General features: G+C 33.6%; 4 protein-coding genes across 5 annotated transcripts; 1 reads left to right on the forward strand and 3 right to left on the reverse strand.

Moving 5' to 3' along the window:
* Positions 1 to 2,679: 2,679 nt before the first annotated feature.
* Positions 2,680 to 5,928, reverse strand: LOC123889770. The gene is made up of 2 exons (XM_045939262.1): positions 5,762 to 5,928; positions 2,680 to 4,138 (listed from the first exon to the last, which is right to left on the reverse strand). Exon 2 carries the CDS (start codon positions 4,132 to 4,134, stop codon positions 3,148 to 3,150), a length of 987 nt encoding a protein of 328 aa, XP_045795218.1. The 5' UTR covers positions 4,135 to 4,138; positions 5,762 to 5,928; the 3' UTR covers positions 2,680 to 3,147.
* Positions 5,929 to 7,250: 1,322 nt separating this feature from the next.
* On the reverse strand, positions 7,251 to 12,544 carry LOC123889769 (protein ROOT INITIATION DEFECTIVE 3-like). 2 transcript variants are annotated; one of them, XM_045939260.1, is made up of 9 exons: positions 12,408 to 12,544; positions 11,915 to 12,127; positions 11,687 to 11,800; positions 11,313 to 11,446; positions 11,052 to 11,199; positions 9,580 to 9,779; positions 9,223 to 9,350; positions 8,155 to 8,399; positions 7,251 to 7,834 (listed from the first exon to the last, which is right to left on the reverse strand). In XM_045939260.1, the coding sequence occupies exons 2-9, from the start codon at positions 12,119 to 12,121 to the stop codon at positions 7,682 to 7,684; spliced, it is 1,329 nt and encodes a 442-aa protein (XP_045795216.1). In that variant the 5' UTR covers positions 12,122 to 12,127; positions 12,408 to 12,544; the 3' UTR covers positions 7,251 to 7,681. The 2 variants fall into 2 exon arrangements, with proteins under 2 accessions (XP_045795216.1, XP_045795217.1); XM_045939261.1 differs by having other exon boundaries at positions 11,915 to 12,122; positions 12,408 to 12,507.
* Positions 12,545 to 13,876: 1,332 nt separating this feature from the next.
* LOC123892541 (pentatricopeptide repeat-containing protein At3g46790, chloroplastic) lies at positions 13,877 to 17,268 on the reverse strand. The gene is made up of 3 exons (XM_045942351.1): positions 16,877 to 17,268; positions 14,350 to 16,611; positions 13,877 to 14,190 (listed from the first exon to the last, which is right to left on the reverse strand). Exon 2 carries the CDS (start codon positions 16,513 to 16,515, stop codon positions 14,542 to 14,544), a length of 1,974 nt encoding a protein of 657 aa, XP_045798307.1. The 5' UTR covers positions 16,516 to 16,611; positions 16,877 to 17,268; the 3' UTR covers positions 13,877 to 14,190; positions 14,350 to 14,541.
* Positions 17,269 to 19,693: 2,425 nt separating this feature from the next.
* On the forward strand, positions 19,694 to 21,215 carry LOC123889820 (proline-rich extensin-like protein EPR1). The gene is made up of 2 exons (XM_045939317.1): positions 19,694 to 19,963; positions 20,148 to 21,215. Exons 1-2 carry the CDS (start codon positions 19,795 to 19,797, stop codon positions 21,071 to 21,073), a joined length of 1,095 nt encoding a protein of 364 aa, XP_045795273.1. The 5' UTR covers positions 19,694 to 19,794; the 3' UTR covers positions 21,074 to 21,215.
* The last annotated feature ends 561 nt before the right edge of the window (positions 21,216 to 21,776 follow it).

Here is a 21,776-nt window from a genome sequence, read left to right on the forward strand (position 1 = left end):
TGCTAGATTCTACTTCTAATAATTTTTTGTTTTCTTTCATAAATTTCTAATAATAATAATTAATAATTGCTTCAAAATAATAATAATTTATAATCAACAATATATAAAAAGAATATGGGAGTTTGGACTGGCTTTTTTTGTCCATTTTGTCATTCACTATAATTTGAAATAACACTTACCAATAATACCAACAATATCCTTGATTTTTTAGTAGCAACAAATTTTTTTTATTAACAAACTCACAATAATATAAGACATTTTTTTTTACATAAGTTAGACACAGGCGCGGAACGCGCTTGCTTGGCCCGCTAGTAGGGTTGGGAACAGGCCAGGCCAGGCCAGGCCTTGACAGGCCTGAGCCTGGCCTACAATTTTTTTTCTGGCCTGTGGCCTATCAAATGTTATTTTTTTTGGCCTGGCCTGTGCCTTTTAAAAGTCTGGCCTGACCTTGTAGCCTGTTTAAAAGCCTGTGTTACATTAAAGCTTCTCTATATAGTTTTTTTAAATAGGCTAAACAGGCCTTAAAAAGTTCACATTTAAATTTTTATAATTTCTACAACATTAAGAAAAAGCTAATAATATGATTAACACAATAATTAAAAACTAATAAAATAACAAATACGATTACGAAAAGTCGCAATAATTAAAAGCTAATAATATTTATATAAATAATATTTTTTTTATAAGATATAAATAATAATTATTATAAACAGGTCGGCCTATCAGGCTTCGTATGTCTTTTTAGAAGCCTAAGCCTGGCCTATTTATGTAAACAGGCCGTTTTCAAAGCCTAAGCCTGGCATTTTTAATAACCAGACCAGGCTCATACAGGCCAGGCCGAAGGCCCCTGTAGGCCGTCTGGCCTATTCCCAACCCTACCCGCTAGTAATTAATAATAACAATAACTTCATCTGAGCTTAGTTCAGTTGGTACCACATCGCATTATATATGCAAGGGTCGGAGTTCGAACCCAAACATATCATTTATCCACTTAAGAGTAAAATTTATAGTCATTAAAATATTTGACAATAATAATAATAATAAGTAATTATGTCAAAATAAAGTCATTAGGTTTGGTCTTAGTGAAGAGGGGTTTACGTAGTATGCAAGAAGTCCTAGCTTCGATTATCTGCTTTATTGTAAATAAAATATAAAATAAATAGTCAAAATACAATATAAGTTTAAGAAAGTATTCACTATTTCCAAATTTTAAATATGTAAAATTTATCTCACAAAAAATATAAAAAAAATGATAAATTTAAATTATTATTAGTATTCAAATAAAAAAATAATTGAAAAATATACATTAAAGTCTCTCACTCGATAATTCGTTATTATTTAAATTGATTATTTATTAATATAAATGAGCTCTTTTCACATACACTTTTATTTTTTTATTCTTTCATAAGCTTGGATCCTTTTCAATTTTAATGTTGAGTTGTGAGATATTTTTTATGATTTAAACATAGTTAGGCAACAAAGTTATAAAAATATCGTAGTGCAATAGAATTTCATTTTGGCTTCTTAAAAAAAAATTGGATTTCAAACATACTCTTTTGTTCGACTCAAATTTTAAGTAAAAATGGTTGAATTTGTACTCTTCCATGAAAATTAACAATATCAAACAAATAATGCATAATGTCAAATCCTTGGATATTTAGTTTATAATTTTAAATTTTTGTCCTAATTTTGTGCGACATTCCTTGTTAGTATATTGTACATGTAGTTTTTTTCTGACAAAAACAATCTTAATGCATTTATTTATAATAGAAGATCCAATACAATATGGACAATTAACTTGGGGACTAAGCACAAAAGCGAGATGCCTGAGTTAAATAATGAGCAACTCAGTTAGATGCATTACCATATTGCGTCTTGTGTTGTTTCTCTTGTACCGGAAGCCAGTCGTGCAATGCATCTCGCGCGCGTCTAATAACATGGAATATCGTGGGTAGCTGATCGTTACAACATTTTTGGTTACGTCTCCACCAAATAGTCCACATCAACATAGCAATTTTAGACATGAAATTCCTCTCAACTTGGTCAATCATAGCAAAAACCATTGGTACGCCAAAGGAATAATTTAACTTTTTTAGGGATACAAAGTTGCCATAGCTTGCTCCAATTACCATCGACCTTGAGGTGGTTGTTATCAATAATAACTTCCATCAGCCGATAGTATGTAGATCGTACCGAATATATCCCATTTCTACCGAGTTTCCAAATCATTTTAGTTTGTTAGTTTCTTCGAGATTAGTTATCCAATGGATAACATACATGAGGTTTATGGCTTCTTCACGCGATACATGAGGTTTATGGCTTCTTCACGCGAGTATGTAACAGTAAATAAGACTAGCTTTGAACATTAGTGTTTTCACCATGTCGGAGTTGAAATTCGGCGTTCAAGAAAACATGCGAAGTATTACCAGCACAAAGTTCCAAACTCCCACAACAACCCTACATAAATCCACAATAGATAAGAGTACGACAAAGCAGCATCGGAGCCTTGATTTTGAGACGGGTTAAAAGAGAGGTTAACTCAAAGTCAAGATTAGTTAATCGGCATCCTTTAAATAATGAGTTTAATTTTAATATAATGTCGGTGTAAAAAGTTTTACAATGAGACTTTAAAAATAGTTATGATTAAAGTCAAATATTTTTAATGATACACTAATAATATATATGAATTAAATTCTTAAATTAAAAATTAATACTGATAGCTATAAATATTAAAGACACGTAATCATCATCATCATTAGATACAATCCTGAAGGTCCTTAATTGTAACTAGAAATCACATGAGTATGAACTATGAAACATCCATGAATCTCATGCTACCCCAAGAAAGACTGACAATTTGGACATGTAGAGTATAAACTGGAATTAATACAAGATATGAACATGCAGGTTTGGCATATAGAAACGTAAATTAAATCCATTCCTAACATGACATTCATCCATTTTAAAAGGAAGACAAATCAACATAAAAAACGGTCACTTAGACCGATAAAGACCAAGATGTAGTACACACTCGGCGAATGAGATGCATCAGAGTCAAATATCACAACTAAGGGCTCTTGGTTAAGGAAACATGTAGCAGTAATCAGATTTTCATCTGCGGCGTTCTTGTCACAGAGAAAATACCGTTCATGTGGATGAGTTACTCGAGTTAGTTACTTCCTCTTGTTTCAGCATAAGACAGTTCTGAATCACATGTCCAGGCTGCTTGCACCAATAACACACATTCTTTCCAGCCAAACATTCTCCACGATGATTCTTCCCACATTCGGGACACATACCAGTCCGGGGTGAAATTGAGGTCTGGACTTGTTTGCCTTTATTCTGAGGAACTCTGACCTTCAGATGTTGAGAGTACTTAGAAGGATCCTTTGTCTGGTGCCCTTTCAGGTCGCATTCTTCTTGACAGTTCTTCAAGCTCTCTTCTGCGGCGTAACTCTCATGCACTAATGTGTTATAGCTAGTGAACTTAAGTCGACACTTCTTCAAGCTCTCTTCTGCGATGAAACTCTGGATATCAGGCCTTAATCCCCACTCAAAGTGGTCAATTTTAAACTCCTCATCCAGGGAAAAACGAAAATGAGATGAGAACCTAGATAACTCTTCGAATTTGGTTACATACTCCGCCACAGACATATCCCCTTGCTGAAGATGCATAAATTCTAGTTCTTTCTGCTTCCTAATAAACATAGGAAAAAACCTATCAAGGAACGCTTTTTGGAAATGTTCCCAGTCCGTTGGTTTTCCCGTAGCCAACATGCAAGTGAAGTTCCACCAATTATCCGCTTTTCCCTTAAGCATATATGCAGCAAAATTTACCTTCTGTTCGTCTGTGCAATGCAAACAATCAAAAATATTATTCAATCTATATAGCCAAGATTGGGCTTCCAGCGGATCGTCCCCTCCAGTGAAAGGAGGAGGGTTGCATTTGAGAAAGTCAAAGACTGGATTCCGGACTTTGGGTGGAGGAGGTTGAACCGGGTTGTTCACCAAATTAGCGGCAACAGCGATTTGTTCTTTCATAACTTGCAACATCTTCTCCCAACTGTCGTCATTAGGTTCTGGAGGTGCTTGAGCATTTCTCTTACTACCACGGAGTCCTGCACTTGCTGCCATGATCCTGCATATAGTGCACAAATACTAAGTTGATCAAACTTAACATTTGATGAACTGACAATAAGAATGTCCAGTGACAAAATGATACCCACAGTATGGTCGGTTAAACCAGACTCTGATACCGAAAATGTAGCACCTTATGTTACTTATCTCATGACTAATTACAAGTACCAACCCTCAAAGGGGAAAAATACAAAACAAAGAAATATAGCTTCTTAAACAGAAGCAAAAGCTACACAAAGTTTCAGCTATTATTACTCCGTTTTATCTGAAACAAAGAAGGATCAGGGGTGAGAGTTAAATCTCAGTGAATCCTGGGAGGAATGTGAACATGAGAATAAAATAATCTACAAGAAATCTAATGCAATAAGTAGAAATAATAATAATAATAATAAGGCATAAGAATTTACAAAGATATGATAACTCGTAACTTAATGAACCCTTTATTAAGTCCCTCAGACGTGAGTTTCCCGGTTGATTCTAATCTATTAGTAAGGTAGGCCAGATGTCGTGGCTGCAATTCCCCTTTTTACCAAATCCTCCTTTACTGGATGACAATTCCCCTTTTTCTCAGGGAACATACCATAACTCACCGCAAGAATATGATTCTTATATGATTCATTTAGGTACAAACTGAAATCATATTAATAATATTCACACATAAAAAGCATATGTAAATCATAACCAAGGTCTTCATTCCATTCAATATAATTCCAACATCACCAATTCAAGGGTTTTGAAGTCGACTATGATGATTTAAAATCTCTAGTAAGAATTATTAAGATATAAGGACGATAAAGTATAAAAATAGTTGAAAATAACTCAACCAAATAGCCCAAAACTGGTCCCTATCACCTGGCGAGGGAGACAGGTCGTTGTGCGATGATGACAAAAACAACAACAAATGTCGAATTCAACACAGTTTCCTACCCCGAGGAGTGATAGCAACACACATTTTTTAACACACTCTTTTATTGGTTAAAATTCATATGGTCCCGCTAAATCATTAGGGTCCTGTACATATTTGATAGGACTCGTGATTTTAACCAATAAAAGAGTGTGTGTTGCTAGCATTATTCTTCCTACCATTCCTTATACTAAAAACTCAGTCAGACGAACAAATTGAACCAAAAACTTCAACGTTAACATCATACCAAACTTAAACAAGAACAAGGTACTCAAACTAAAAACATGCAAACATTAACAATGACAGAAACAAAGTCATGTGCTCCTCTCAAAGGTCTCAAGTTTGAATCTTCTTGTGTCACTTCTGTGTTGGATCAGTCCAGCTTTGCTTCAAATGGACCCCCCACTAGTGGAAGGTGGAATTGATGTCCATCAGATTAGTCGGTCTTTTGGCCGGATACCGAGTCTTATAAAAATATATATACATTGACAGAAACATTTACAATTGTTCCCCCAATTACAAAACCTATGCTAACAACATCAACACCTTCATAAATCAAATCATTAACACATGGAATTTATCGATGAAAAATATAATAACAAACCCTACTCAGTTACTCACACCATTCATTGATTAACAAAAAGTGATATATGAAAAAAGAAAACATCAACAACGTAAGGTTTTCCAAACATGCAAAAGAGATGGAAGAAAGGGACTCACACCAAGATTAGTTGATTGAAAAAAGGCTTGAGAAAATATGAAAGTTGTTTCTTTCTCTTTCGGTCTCATGCACACTTCACTCTCTGTAGTTGTGAATTATGATCTTCCATATTCTACTCTTCTTATTCCCAACTTGGACAATACGATTACGGTGTGGATCAATCAGAGATTTTTTTTTTATAAAGTCAATAAAAAAAGAAAGTTTAATGGATATGCATTGACTAGGTAAAGTAGTTTTACACCATGATTTAATAAAAATCTATCGATCATCCAATCCGATCATTAGTTGGTTCAATGCTGATTGACGCTGGACTTAGTAAGGAGACCACAGTTTGATCCCCGCAATTACAATCGAATGAGACCGGAAACCACTTGATGTCAGACAAAAGTTAGTGTCGTGTAGCCCTAGGCGAAGAAAAAGAAAGAATAAGGAGAGTGAGAACCATAACTTGGATAAGGTTTCTCTAACAAGTGCTAAATTTGTTAAGGAAGTAAAAAGAGAAATTTAAAAATACTTTTATATTGAAAAAATTAAAATGCTTGCATACTTTTAAGAATTTATTTTCGATGAATTTAAGAAAATCTTTTTACATTTGATATCTTACATATGTTTTTGGTATGAGTCAACTTAAGTAATCGAGTTCACTAAAAAAATTTAATTAGATATTTTTTTTTTTTTTGACTAAAAAGATAACGATATTCATTCATTCCAATAATTGATATAGTACATCAGATCCAAATACACATTCAACATCACTAAAAACAAAAAGGATGAATCTGCGAACAAACTCACAGCATCCGTGTTAATAGCATACAACGGCAAAATGCCTACAAATAATAATATGATAAAACTAAAGTCACCGAAATATCCATGCTTCCGGATCTGCAACGTTGATGCCCAAATCATTGATTGAATCTGCAATTGATTGAAGATGATCTTTCAAATATGAACTAAACGAACACCGTAACAAGACGGAGAATTCAACAACGTCGTACCAAGACGACGATCAACACAAACGCCGCACTCAGACGACGATATCACACAAATAAAAAAGAAAAACAACTAAAAAACTTAATCTATGTGAAAAATCACTTATTTAGATTGAAAACAACAAGAAAAAAGGTGAAGAGGGGTGATTTTAGGCCAAATATGACCTAAAATCACCCCTAACTAGTAGAGGAAGAAGAAACTCAGAGAAAAAGAAAAAATTAGATATTGACTATCCGACTATTGATTTGGATGGTCCTAATACAATTTGGTGGAGAAGAACAACATTTTACTATACAAAGTGCATATCAATTGCAGTGTCGCTATTATCAACCTTTTGAAGAATAAGTAGTTACTTCCCTGTCGATTAACAATGAGCCAAATAAGATATCTATAGGACCGGGATTCGAATGTCGGACACCCCATTTATTCACTTTAAGGGTGAAATACTAAGCTACTTGACAACAACAACAACAAAAAAAATGAATTGAACAAAAGATATAAGAAAAATGAGTCACTGCACTAAATGTATTTTAAGTAGATGTAGTAGTGTACATATAACACTCTCCAAACTCCCCAACAAAAGGGATGAAGAATCTCAAAGTAAAACATGAAGGCTGAGAGGCTTTAAAACAATATAGAGTAAGGAACCAAACAAATTACTTATCAATAAATAATAATAAGAGGAAGCATACATTTGGAATAGCATCCAATTACAACAAAAAAAAAACCACGATTTTGCTGAAGCTACAAAAGATAGCTTCATAAAAGTCACGGCAAGAACTCCTTGAAACGCCAGGAATCATTGTTAAACGCATATCCAGACATAGCAGAAGAAGGACAAAACTGCAGAGGGAACCTTGTGATGCTAGAGATATGCTACAAAATTCTATCCCAAAGATTGAAAACTTGCATGATTAGAATAACATGTCTTATTTCGCATTTTCGTCTAGCAGCTCCTTTACACAAAATTGATGCAGGTTATCATACATTTTCTTCCATTGGTTAACCATCTGCATTGACTTTTGGCAATCACGTTTTAGTTTCTCTATCTCCATTTCAGAAGCAGCAGCCGAACCTTGATTCTGAGACATAGGTTAAAAGATAGGTTAACTGAAAATCAAGACTAGATAATGGCTATCCTTTAAATAATGAGTTTAATTTTGATATATTGTCAGCATAAAAAGATTTAGTGTCAGCAAATCACAATGAATCATATGTGTGATTTTAGTAGTTATGATTGAAGTCAAACGTTTCTAACGATCTGACAATTATGTTTGATTGACAGTGTAAAAACATTTTACACCAACAATATATATATATGAATTAAATTCTTAATTTATTTTAAAAATAAAGACCGATAGCTATAAATATTAAAGACACTTAATCATCATTAGATACTAACCTGAAGTTCCTTACTGTAACTAGAAATCACATGAGAACTAAGGTATGAAACCTCATCCATGCATCTCTTGCTACCCCCAAGACTGACAATAGTCTTTATATCCGAGTCTTCATCTATTGAATTTGTATATTTTTCCAAAGGAGGAAATTGAGCTCCCTTCTTTTTTGAGGCTACTTGTAAATTAGAAGACACATGATTACTTGAATCATTTTCTGGGCTAAGAACAAGAATATTTGTAATTGGTCCTGCAAAATTCAAAAGATTGGCATTAAACATAAAGAATGCATGCTTCAGCATACTCAATATTGAAAGAAAAAAAATGTGATTGATACAGTGTCCTGAAGGTGCGGTGATTCGGTCATAAAAATGAAAAAAGATGCAATCTGAGTATAAACTTGAACAACACCAGATACGAGCATGCATTTTGGCAAACATAAACGTAAATTTTATATAATCATATAGAGTATATTGAATAGAAAATAATTAGTATCCTCGTCAAAGGGAAATGAAGAATCAAAAGGTGTGAATATAAGGTATTCGAGTGTAAAAAGGTGTGAAAAAATACTTCAGAAAATAACAGTAGCAGCACAAGTATTAATAAGTTTTGAATATATAATGCATATAGTGTCAATGGCAACTGAGATTATAAGAGCAATAAGCAAAACTCACACACATGAGTGCTTACAAGACTAAGCTCTTTTACCACCGATAATCATCATATATATTAACTGCTATAACATATCATAGGCAAATTCTCAATTTTGACTCAGGTAAGGATTGTCTACCTTTGAATTCTGTCTTTGGGTAACTTTCTCTCTATTAACCTATCATTATCTCTCATCTAAACAATTTTACTTTAATCATCATCATGCATTTCCTGAGTTTTGTATTTGGCGAGAAAAAAAAACTTGAGTATTGGCAAAATATAATGTCATTCTGTATAAAAATGTTCGTAATGAATAGAGCATGTACAAGCTTTACTGAACAAGTTATGCAATGAGAAAGCCTGATCTACAAAAGCAATCCCAAATCACAAGTAGGGCATATTTCATTAAATGTATGCAATACCTTTAGCATGTTTAAACACACGGATGATATTATGAGTACTGGCATTCCAAACTCGAACTATTCCATCATCAGATCCAGATATTAAATAATTTTCGCCGGCGCTATATGCTAAGCAAGTAACTGCCTTGCTGTTAAGAATGAGGAAGTTAATCAGTTAAATGACACCACAGCTTGAATCAATTTTTTTTTTTTTGTAATTAACCATGCAAAGAAGCAAAAAGGTACATGAGATGTTACAATTACAAGCAAAGAAGCATAAATGTATGCAGATTTGGGAAAATATAAAATATCATGAACGAGAGGGTGTCGATAGGTCAATGTATTCAATATCTGGATAATAAGAGAACAAAAACTAACCTATGGTTAGAAAATGAACCAGTGATATATGAAACATGGTTATTAGTAGTGATTTTTGTGGTGTTAAGTGCAGCAATATATATTTTTCCATCTTCACCGCCAGCATAAAGGGCATGTTCAGCAGGATCAAGTGCAATGGCTTTAATTTTTGAAGGAAATATAATGTTTCTTTGAAGCATTCCATTAGATAAGCTCCATACCTTCAAAAAAGAGAACACATTAGAATAGGAAAAAAATCTGTGAATTGGAAGACAACAAATAACAAAAACAACCTAGCCTTATGCGTGCCACAATTGGGTCCGTATTCCACAATATTAAAATGGAAAATGCGATTTCGTATACATTAGAATTCAGAAAAGAAAAAAAAATCTGTAAATTGGAAAAACAACAAATAACAACGACAAGCTAGCCTTATGCCACAATTGGGTCCGTATTCCGCAATATTAAATTGGGAAATGTGATTTCGCATTAGAATTCAGAGAGAAAAAAAAGATATGTGAATTGGAAAAACAACAAATAACAACAAAGACCTAGCCTTATGCCACAATTGGGTCCGTATTCCACAATATTGAATTGAAAAATGTGATGCCGTATATATTCTTGAAAGGGAACACTACCTCTGACCTTAAATATAGGAGCTTGTATACTAAATCATAGGAATTAAGAAAGTTGGTAGTAGTATTAATTTTATTAATAACTGGTATTAGGAAAGTTGCTAGTAGTATTAATTTTCAAAGTTTACCCTTCATAGTATTTATTGCTAACTTATCAGTTACAAAGTAGATACAAAATAATTAGAGGTATTTTGAAAAAGAAATAATTATTGTAATTAAAAATTTGACGGAGGACCTATAAAAAGGGACAAAAAAAATCCAAGAGGATCCTATATTAGGGATGGAGGTAGTAATTAATACAAAACTGAGAAGCATGGTTCTGTATGCAAGAATCAACCCAAAATGACGGAATAGATTACATAGAATAATTAACAGTGTAAAAGGTAACCATGAGTAAAGGATAAAAAAGCACAGGGACCTGAGTATGACGATATAAAATACACTATAGAAAAGACACATTAGATCAAAGTTACTCCAACAATAATAAAGATCTAGTAACAATAGAAAACTTGCAAAACAAATCATAGAATACACTTTTCATATTTCTATAAATTTGCTAAGCTTTTTATCACAGTATCAGTTCTCAAAAAGTATTATGTTCATGGCCAAAATTTCCTTAACTATATGCCTCTCATACTTAAAAAAAAGTATAAAGCAAAAAGCACCTTTGACATCATCACCGAAGAATAAGAACAGCTGGTTTTCCCCCAATGTTATGAAAGCTTTGGTGTATAACCATAAATGATTAAAATTTTCAAATTGTAGAAATTGACGATATAATCTGACAACATTAAATATCATACGATAAGCACTACGTTTTTCTACAAAATACTGCAACACAAAAACAGTAAAACAGACCTTACAGGTCCGATCATCTGATGCTGAAGCTATAATTGCATTGTACCCTCCATAACCAATCACAACATCATTTACACACAAGGTGTGTTCTGAAAAACTATACTCGTAAATCTTGCTTGCTTCCTGTCTTCTCACATCATCAAATATCCTGAACCATGACATGAAAAGTAGTGTTTTAGTGTTTTCCACAGTGGTTAGCACTGCTAGTGCCCAAGCAGCCCAAAAGGAAAATTAAGAGACAAGATGAGCACTATTACGTACATTAAGAGAGACCAAACTCGTATGCTTCCATTTTTAAAACCAGATATTAGAAGTGAGTCATCTTCAGAAAATACCAAGCAAGTAACAGCTGTATTATCACCATGCCACTTCTTAAGTAATTTTCCGGTTTCAACCTAACAAGTAATGTAGCCAACTCAGTATAGTACAGTATAAAAGAGAAACTAAGTTCCGAGTTCCAACATTCAATTCATAATTCATAATTCTTCACAACCTAATGCCACAAAAGTTCAGCATACGCCACAACCACAAACAATCCAGGCTTCAATTTTCATAAAATATTTCCACGAAAAATCAACCATCAATCTTAAAAACAAACCCTTGATGTATAATATACATCAAATAAGAAAACTCACCTCCCACAAGTATATGTCACCTGACAATCCACCACCAACTAGATAGGTGCCACTGTGATTAGAAGCAAGAGGTGTAATAGGTTCGGCTGGAAAGCTCTTAACTTCAACTTGAGGCTGCACACCCATCATGCAAGGAACATTATCATCATTCATTATCATTCATCGTGTAATAAAATTGCATAAATAAAGATACTAATCAATAAATAAACTAAGTATATATAAACAAACCTTGGACCAAGACCAGAAGAAAACAGAACCAGCAGAAGTCGCCGTGTCTCGAAGCTGAGAAGATGCAAGGAAACGATCACCAACAGAGGTAAGTCCATGACAAGGGGAAGAAAGTGATTTGTAGCGGATCTGCTCAGAACCTGTATGAAGATCCCAACATCCAATCCCACCACCAGCATCAGAGGATGAAGCCAAAACAACCACCATCCTTAACTACCAACGTTTCAAATAACAATCACTTAGGTAACATAACACAAACAAGTTCCAACACTAGTAACAAAATTTACACTACATTATTATAATTTTAACATGTAAAATAAAACCTAATTCGTGCTTGTCTCTAACCTAAAAATAATAAATTTAAAAACAATACTGCTACTATAGTGATTTTTCACAGTGAATTACTACAAACTTTTTCTTTTGAATATGTGAAACTAAAAAAGTGATGAACAAGATGCACGAAAATTAGTTTGACATTGAAGATTATAGATACCTGTTGAAGAGACGACGGCGTATGGCGGAAGAGAGTATTAGCCGAACAAGCTGTGAACAGCGGTGAGGGACGGAGGGAAAGTGAGAGAAGTTAGGGTAAACAAATTGAATTAATTAATAAATAATTAATTTTCTTATTATAAAAAATTAATCAAATAACTATATGTTGGGGTCTAGGGTTTATTTGAAATAACTTATTTTTTATTTTATTCCAAACAACTTAGGCAAATAAATATGTTTTTATATATTATTTTAAGTTTATCAAAATGATTTATGAAATAATAGTTTATAAAAATATAGTTGTTGTCGGTGGAATTTATAAATTAATAAATTAACATAAAATCTTATTTATTTGCATAAGTTGTTTTGTATAAGCTCAAAAATAAGTTATTTCAAACGAGCGCTTAAACATCACAAAGTAGCTTAAGTGAGTGAGCATCAATGTAATAAATAATTTACTATATGACTAGTAAAGACGTGTGAAAATGCATCATTTATAAGGCTAAAAATATAAATTAGAAGAGGTTGAAAATTCGCTATATTAGTATACCAATTTTTAATAGTGTTAAGTAGGATCTGAGTGTTTATTTTCATACAGAGGGAAATGATAAAAAATATGTTTAACGAGACAGATATCGTAGAACATACCTTAGAACTCTGGAACAATGGTATATGAGGTTTCAATATGACAACGGAAATCTTTAATATAACGAGTAGATGAAGCTTTAATATAACAATCACGAGAATTGTCATGAGAATTGTGAGACTCATCTACATTAAGCTTGAAAGCATTTTTAGGAGGAGATTTCTAAGGAGAATGGATTCTCTCGATTTATTTCCTCTCATACTTATCATGTGTCCTCAATCTCAGCCTTAAATATTTTTCTGTTATTTTTTTAATTTGATAACTCAATTTTATTCAATGGTTAAGATTCTACTATTTCTCTCATTTGATGGAGAGAATCCATTCTCATTTCTAAGCTATATATGCAACTGTTTCATCATCAAATTCAAATCAAAGTAAATAGAAAAATGCTTCACAATGTCATGAAGGTATTAGGTTGAGCTAACTATGGACTTGATATGGAAGGCACGTCTAAGATTGGATTTTCTGTAAAAAAAAAAGAGGGAGTTTATATCTTTCTACAAACTCTACTGCATAGAAAATTCACCGATTTGAGTTAGCACTAACGCAAATATCAGAAGTGGCAAGATTTCAATAAAGCCACTCATACAAAATCAAGACTAACAAATTTACTCCAATTGTCGCTAGTGATATAGGGATTTTGGTAATCACAAATGTCTTCACAATCACGAAGAACATGCATAATAGTCTTATCGTTGGTATCGCGCCTAATGCAAGTCGCATAATGTGACATTTATATGCTTTCACTTATCATTAGTATATGACTTGTAAGCCTTTAAAGGCATACTTCATATAAGGTATGTTTAAATAGAATAAAGAGCTAATAGACCAAAGAGATAAAACTCAATTTTGATATTCAACATAATCTAACTATACATGATATCATATTCAAAAGAACTATTGTACATCTTGTAGAGCTCTTTGTATTCTTATATTGAAATTGTAATGAAATAGTAATGAAAATCAATAGTCTGTCCTATATATTGGAAGTTGAAATTTCTGTGCAGTTGTTAGTCCATAGGTCATTTTCTTCCTTGAATGTTTTAGCATGCACTGTCCCACTGTGGTCACAATCCTAATGAAGGCATTCAAGAATCAAAGTTAGGTCCTCATGTTTAATTCAACTATTTACCACAACCTGTAAAAGGAATGAACCAACAAAAAAATAAATTAATTGGTACTACACTGCTGCATTTGTGAAAATAGAGAATTTCATTGAAATAAATCACTTCTAAAACTACAAAATAGTATAATAATCTAAAAGATAAACAACTTTCTATAGTTGATATTTTCTAACCTTGTTGAACTAATGTGTCATAAAGCACAATCCTGATTGTTCAATGCATTGTAAAAAGAGGCAATAAATGTACATCACAATTCAATTGTTGTATGCTGTGTTTGGAACCATGGCATCATTCAATTTCTGTCACTATATATATACCTCATAATGATTCTAACTGCAATACTGCATAGTCTTTTCTGCCAATAACTACCAATAATCACCACATGAACAAATTCCATCTTTAAAACAGTGGAACCTATGACAATCTCTAAGAAGAATCTCTCTATTAGAAAATTTGGAAACGAACTTCATAAAACCATGACAATCTTCACACAATCTCAAGTTGTTTGAAATTCTAATGGTTTCTCCTTTTGAAGTATTAATGAGTCCGAAAGCGACGGCAAGTTTTCCGCTATGTCCCAATAATATTCTTTCCTTCTCTTCTTCATCAAGATCATACTTAACAACGTTTGTCTGCGGGACATAACCCTGATTCTTGATCTCGGTTAACAGTGTAACTAGGAAAGCACGAAGATCTTCGATTTGTGGGTTATACTCTTCAACAGAGACAAGCGAGTATATCTTCCTTTTGACTTCAATACAACTGCAACTCGGAATCTTTTGCAGGCCGCGAGATTCCAATTGTTTCCTTACACGCCGTACCTCGTTCCACATCCCAGATTTTGCATATATATCCGATAAAAGCACGTAATTTCCGGCATTCATAGGCTCCAACTCAAAAAGAATAGTGCTTGCTCTCTCAGCGAGCTCGACGTTACAGTGAATCCTACATGATCCAAGAAGTGAACCCCAAACCTTTGGTCCTGGCTTGAAATCCATATTATCTATTAATTTGATTGCTTCGTCAAACCTATTAGCTCGGCCAAGAATATCCACCATACAAGCATAATGCTCCATACTTGGACGGATCCTGTACTTATTAAGCATAGAATCAAACAAAATCTTTCCCTCCTCGACAAGGCCTGCATGGCTGCAAGCACACAAAACAGTAATAAACGATATGTTACTCGGTGAAACTCCTCGGTTGATCATATTTTCAAAAATTTGGATGGCTTTCTTTCCAAAACCATTCATACCATATATAGAAATCAAAGAATTCCATGAAACAACGTCGCGTTTCTTCATATAATCAAACACTCGCTGTCCCGTGGAAATCTCACCGCATCTTCCATACATTGTTATAAGAGTGTTATGAACCGGCAATACAGAATCCAGACCTCTTCTAAGGACATAGCCATGGACCAACTTTCCATGTTCCAATGCAGCAAGGCCTGCACAAGCTTGAAGCACAGTCACCATTGTTACTGGATTTGGAACTGTATCACATGCCTCAAGCATCATTAGCTGAAACAATTCCAATGCTTTCATCGGCCTTTCGTTCTTTGCATAACATGCAATCATTGCACTCCACGAGACAATGTTCTTATCAGGCATAGCATCAAACACAGAACTTGCATAGAATATACAACCAAACTTAGCATATACATCCAACAAAGTCGTCATAACGTGAACATGTCCTTCATAGCCATGTCGCAGAATATGTGCATGAATCTCCTTACCCTTCCAAAGAGGACAGATAGACAACTCCGAAACAACGCAAGCTTTAAGCACATATGTATACGTGAACCTATTCGATGGAATCCCCATCATATTCATCTGACGATACAATTCTAACAACTCCTCACCACGGCCCGCCATTGCCAGCGCTTGGAATACTGCAGCCCAGACATAGATGGTTTTTTCCCGAGTTTCATCAAACACCTTACGAGCGTGATCAACAGCCCCTAACTCACGATACATGTTGATAAGTTTAGTAGCCAAATACGGGTCTTGGTTGAGACCACTACCGACAAGACGGTGATGAACATCAAGACCATCCGAAAGAGATTTCTGTTGCGCACAAGAATATATCAAAAGCTCGAAAGTCTTCTGAGTCGGATTGGGCTCATTACACAAGACCTGAACAGCTTGCTTAAGATTGCCACCTCTACATAACGATTGAATCAAGTCGTTGTTGTTGATGTCTTTTGTGGGATTGCTTGAAGGGTTCAATGAAACAAAACATACCGGCAACCTTGAAGATACATATGAAGTGTAGCAACATAGATGACTTTGAAATGGACCATGTCTTACAAGTTGGGGCATTTGAAGCACCCTCATCAGATATTTACAACCACTTCTCCACAATAAGTTCGTCAGTGTGTCTGTTATTTTACATTCACATATGCATCCAAATTTGAAACCTATGGTATTTACCTGTTAGCAACAAATAACAGGGTTATCCAATTTCAAATACAATATAACAGGGTTATCCAATATGAAGCAAAAGATACATTTTTTACATGAAGAACAACAAAACAGGTTACTGGGTCATCCAATTTCATCACTATAAAAATGACCCATTTTACCATTCCATTCAAAAATGTGAAATTTATGCAGAGTTTATCAAATTAACAATAATTAATAACAACAACAACAGCATCAAATAAGAAGAAAAGATGAATAAAGTTTTGGGGGTTACCAGAAACTAGAGTAGAGAGGGTACGTAGTTGTGAGTTGAAAAATCTTGAAGTGTTGCTAAAAGCTATGGTTGTTCTTGAGGTTCTTATTCACTCACAGTGAGTAGAGTGAGTGCTCCCTCTGTTTCAAAGAGAAAAAAAAGAACAATTTTCTAGATTTTTTTTTTCTGTCAAACAAAAACATGGATAAGGATTGTGTGAATTTTGGGTGGGAAAGGCAGCCTGCCTTTAGCCCAACCACAATCGTTAGATCAATCAAACGCCCCTTAAAGATGACGGCGGCGAAAGATGGCAGAAAAAGAGACAATACCGGTGCTGAACCAAATACCGGCGCTGAGAGGGACAACGGCGGACGGCGGAGAGATGCACGGCGGCAGATTGGTGCAAACTGAGAGAAAAGGGACAACTGGTTGTTTTTATGATTTTTTTAGAATTAAAAATAAGGGACACGTGGCACGATATAAAACGTTTGATTGATCTGATGGGTGTGGTTGGGCCAAAGGCAGGCTGCCTTTCCCGCCAAAAAGTCACACAATCATTGTCCAACAAACATCTACAAGGTTGGATATTTTTTATTTTTATTTTTTATGGTTAAATGAACGTTCTCTTCTCCTATTTTATAAATAAAAATATTGAAGTATTAGTCTCATTTTTAAAAATCAAGTTTTTGCTGTGTGTGCACTCACAAAAGATGGCACCAATTTTTTTATTTAGTGGGTGTGTACGTGCATGCGTGTTATAATATAATTCTTATTATAATTAAATTTTAAAATAAATTTATACTTTTATGATTTTTAAAAATAGGCGTTTTAGCAATGCAATTATGGCGTCCCAACTCACTTCTTCCTTTTACGTAAATCTTATTATATGCTCGGCTTATCCTTTGCAACATAATTGGGTCACTTTCTCCCATATTATGCAAAACAAAACTTTTCAATGACTTGTCTTCGAGCTTCTCTAACATGGGATAACTAACGTTGTCTTAACGTCAAAGTCGGATTGTAGGTGATACAACCTTTGAATCCTATGAGAGGTACATTCGGAAAGTTTCCACAACTGAAAATTATCTCTTCCGCGTCATGTTCTCGCAAAGTACCACGAGATTGAAAATTATCAACCCAAGATCACCCCATCCTCTTTTCATGCAACACAAGATTGTAGGGACGTAGTTCTCTTCATTAACCTTAACGGCCAAGAATACATTTAAGGCAAATGCTAAATAGTGCTCCTGGGGCACTCTTTAAGCCCTTAAATAGTAAGTTTTTCATAGAATTTTTATGGAAATGCGTAAAGTCAACGCATTGAAAATTGTAGTGTTTAATTTTTTGAATAAAAAGTTTCTTTTAATGGAATGCTTAAAGAGTGCTCCGGGAACACTCGTTAGCAATACCCTACATTTAAAGCAAAAATATCTTTGAAGTCATCATAAAAGTTTGGGAATAGAACAATCCCATAAATGAGAAGAGCCAACACAACACATCATTGAAACTTTTCCATTCATTTTTCTTTGCAAAGTCTTTGACTTTTTGCTCTAGCTAATTCCTTGTAAACCCTTGAACATTTACCTTCTTGTCTATTGAAGCCAAATGATATTTTTGGTCCATATAAAAAATATGACTTAGGCAAATAATTAACTATTTAAGTATAATTTTTTTTTCACCACCAGTTTAATCTGGTTTAGGGGTCAGTTCTGACATCAAGTAGTTCCAGCCTCCTCCCGATCGCAGATGCGGGGATCGAACAGCGGTCCTCTCTATCAAGTTCAGCGTCAATCACCACTGAACTAATTAACGATTAGTTTTAAGTTGGCTTAATTAATAAAATGGTCCCTTAAAGATATTTTTGGTTTCAGATTGGTCCCTTAAAGAAAAAAAGGTCCAAATAGGTCCCTTAAAGAAAAAAAAGTCCGAATAGGTCCCTTAAAGACATCTCCGTCTTTAAGGGACTTATTCGGACCTTTTTTTCTTTAAGGGACCTATTTAGACCTTTTTTTCTTTAAGGGACCAATATAAAACCAAAAATGTCTTTAAGGGACCATTTTATTAATTAAGCCTTTTAAGTTTAATGCTTTAGTTAGGCAAATGATTTTCTTTGTCCAAATAAAAAAGATGCACGTTGCTAACCTATATATGACTTGGCTCATTTTCATTCAAATGTACCACTCATTTAAATTATTTTACTTATAAAATGTTTGATATTATCTCATTCATTTAAATTATTTTTCTTAACTGTAAAAATGTTTGATATTATCTCATTCTGTGCTAGCTAGCTCTCAGTGTGAATCTAAAAAGGACACACTTCCTATACATTAGTCATGTGTCATGTTCACAGAATATGTGGCTTCTCTTCTCTGTCTCGTGAATCAACACAGGATCACAACCAGACACACACCCCTTTTGCATTTTCATATTCCAACAAAGAAACAAACATACTAGTATATGTTTATATTCAGTTACTGTGTTAGAATTATGGTGATTCGTTGTGATGTTGCAGAAGTTAAAAAAATTAAATTTTTAAAAATTATGGTAGATCATCGTGATTCTGACTTATCCGACTTACAGAACGTTAAAAAATTCAACTTTTAAAAATTATGGCAGGTCATCGTGATTCTACTTACGGTGTCAAACATAAGTTATATTAATGGAAAATTACCTTTTTAAATTAGTAGTTGTTTTGGTGATGGGAAAAGCAAACTTACAATTATTGTTTTTGCTTTTAGTTTACAGTTGAGTTGCTTTTGCATGATGGACATAATTAGCCTTATTAGGACACATCTTGTTGAACTATATATTAGTCTCTTGGGTGTCTTTATCAAAGATATATAAGGATCATAAGAACATATATACTTGAATATAGTACAAGATATTAAAACATACTTTAGAGAAGAGAGTTAATTCTAAGAGAACAAACAAACCTTAGAATGTCTTGGTTCCTTGTAATTCTGTTTCTGATTGTAACATTTGGTACTTTTTCTGAGTCTAATAGTCATCATCATCACAAGAAGCCTACTTCTGCTGTTGTGGTTGGCACTGTTTATTGTGACACATGTTTTCAACAAGATTTCTCCATGGGAAACCATATCATTTCAGGTCCATTTCTTAACTTCTTATTTGCATTTTTTTTAAAGGAAATTCCATTTTATAACTCTACATACCTACTAAATATTTTTTAAAGGAAATTCCATTTCTTAACTTCTGTGTCAGTAATTCACAAGCTGACACCTGTGTTATGTTATCTGAATTTTAAGCTGATGTCAGTTATAATACTATGCAGGTGCATCAGTTGAAGTAGAATGCAAAGATGAACATGAAATTTCAAAACCAAGATTCAAGAAACAAGTCAAAACAAATGAACATGGTGAATTCAGAATCCAACTTCCATTCTCAATAAGCAAACATGTAAAGAGAATCAAAGGATGTGTTGTGAAATTAGTAAGCAGCAATGAACCATATTGTTCTATAGCATCAACAGCCACATCTTCATCAATACACCTAAAATCAAGAAAACAAGGATTACACATATTCTCAGCAGGTTTTTTCTCATTCAAACCACTTAAACAACCAAATCTATGTAACCAAAAACCAAGTATTCAAAACACAAAGAAACTTGTTGATTCATTGAAAAAAAATTCATTGCCTCCAAAAATTGATCCATCATTTCCACCACCACTTCAAGATCCAAACACACATAATGGTGGTATTCTTCCTCCTATACTTCCACCAATTCCTTTATTACCTGAAATTGTTACACCAATATTGCCACCAATTTTGTCACCACTAGTCCCTAGTGGAACCACTAATGATGAATCCAAATCTAAATCAACTAAAACTTCAAAAAATGCTGTTGAATCTTTAGATGAAAAAGTAACTAATGTTGATTCCTTTAACATTCCTCCTAATCCATTTTTTCCACCACCATTAGTCCCTAATAATCCATTACAACCATCACCATTAGTCCCTAATCCATTACAACCACCAAGTACACCACTTGTTCCTCCTAATCCATTTCAACCACCAACAACACCAACAATACCTAATCCATTTCAACCTCCTCCATCAAGATCATCACCACCATTGTTTCCTTTTCCATCAGTACCTGGCTTAAGTCCTTCTACACCACCAAGTTTGGGCTTTCCTTTTCCTCCATTGTTCCCTTCACCAGGGACACCTCCTGCTTCTTCAAAGAATGGTTCTCCTTAACTAAATAAGTTATCGGTCTATAAAGTGTGTTTGACTTTGTAACATCTTATGATCGGGTTAAATCTTATATAGAAACTTTGTAAAATGGACATCAGTTCCATCGTTATTAATAATAATTTCTCATTATCTTAGAACCATAAAATACACATTATTAAGTCATTTTGTATTACTATAGGAATTAACTTTTATATCTGTTAACTGTAAAATAATTTATGTTATATCGGAAAAAATCAATTAAAACACCAAATCCTTAACTTTAGAGAATTAATTTCGGTTGACAAAGATGGTTAGATATTCTCTTATGATTTTTTATTTTTTTTTAGTTTTCACCCTCTGGTTCCTAAGGGAAAGGGATCCTAGTAGTCCAAAGTTCGGAGCAAGTGCTGGCATTGAGTGATTTTAGTTCCCCCCAAATGCAGTTGCAATATTCTCTTATGACTTAAGTAATTGATAAGTTATACATATATGACACACATTCTATCTAATTAGATATCGTATGAATTAGCTCGAGAAAAACCTTGCATAGTTTCAAAATGTATATACAACAAATTTCATTTTTTTTTTTAAATATATTTCTTATTACTAAATATAACTCATTTTATTAGTTTATAATTTATTTTTCAAATTTTACCATCTCATCTTACTTTAAAAAATTAAATATTAATTATTCATATTTTTTTTTATGTAATTTCATACTTATTTA

Source organism: Trifolium pratense, linkage group LG6 (genome assembly GCF_020283565.1).
Source record: "Trifolium pratense cultivar HEN17-A07 linkage group LG6, ARS_RC_1.1, whole genome shotgun sequence".
Classification (NCBI taxonomy): Eukaryota; Viridiplantae; Streptophyta; class Magnoliopsida; order Fabales; family Fabaceae; genus Trifolium; species Trifolium pratense.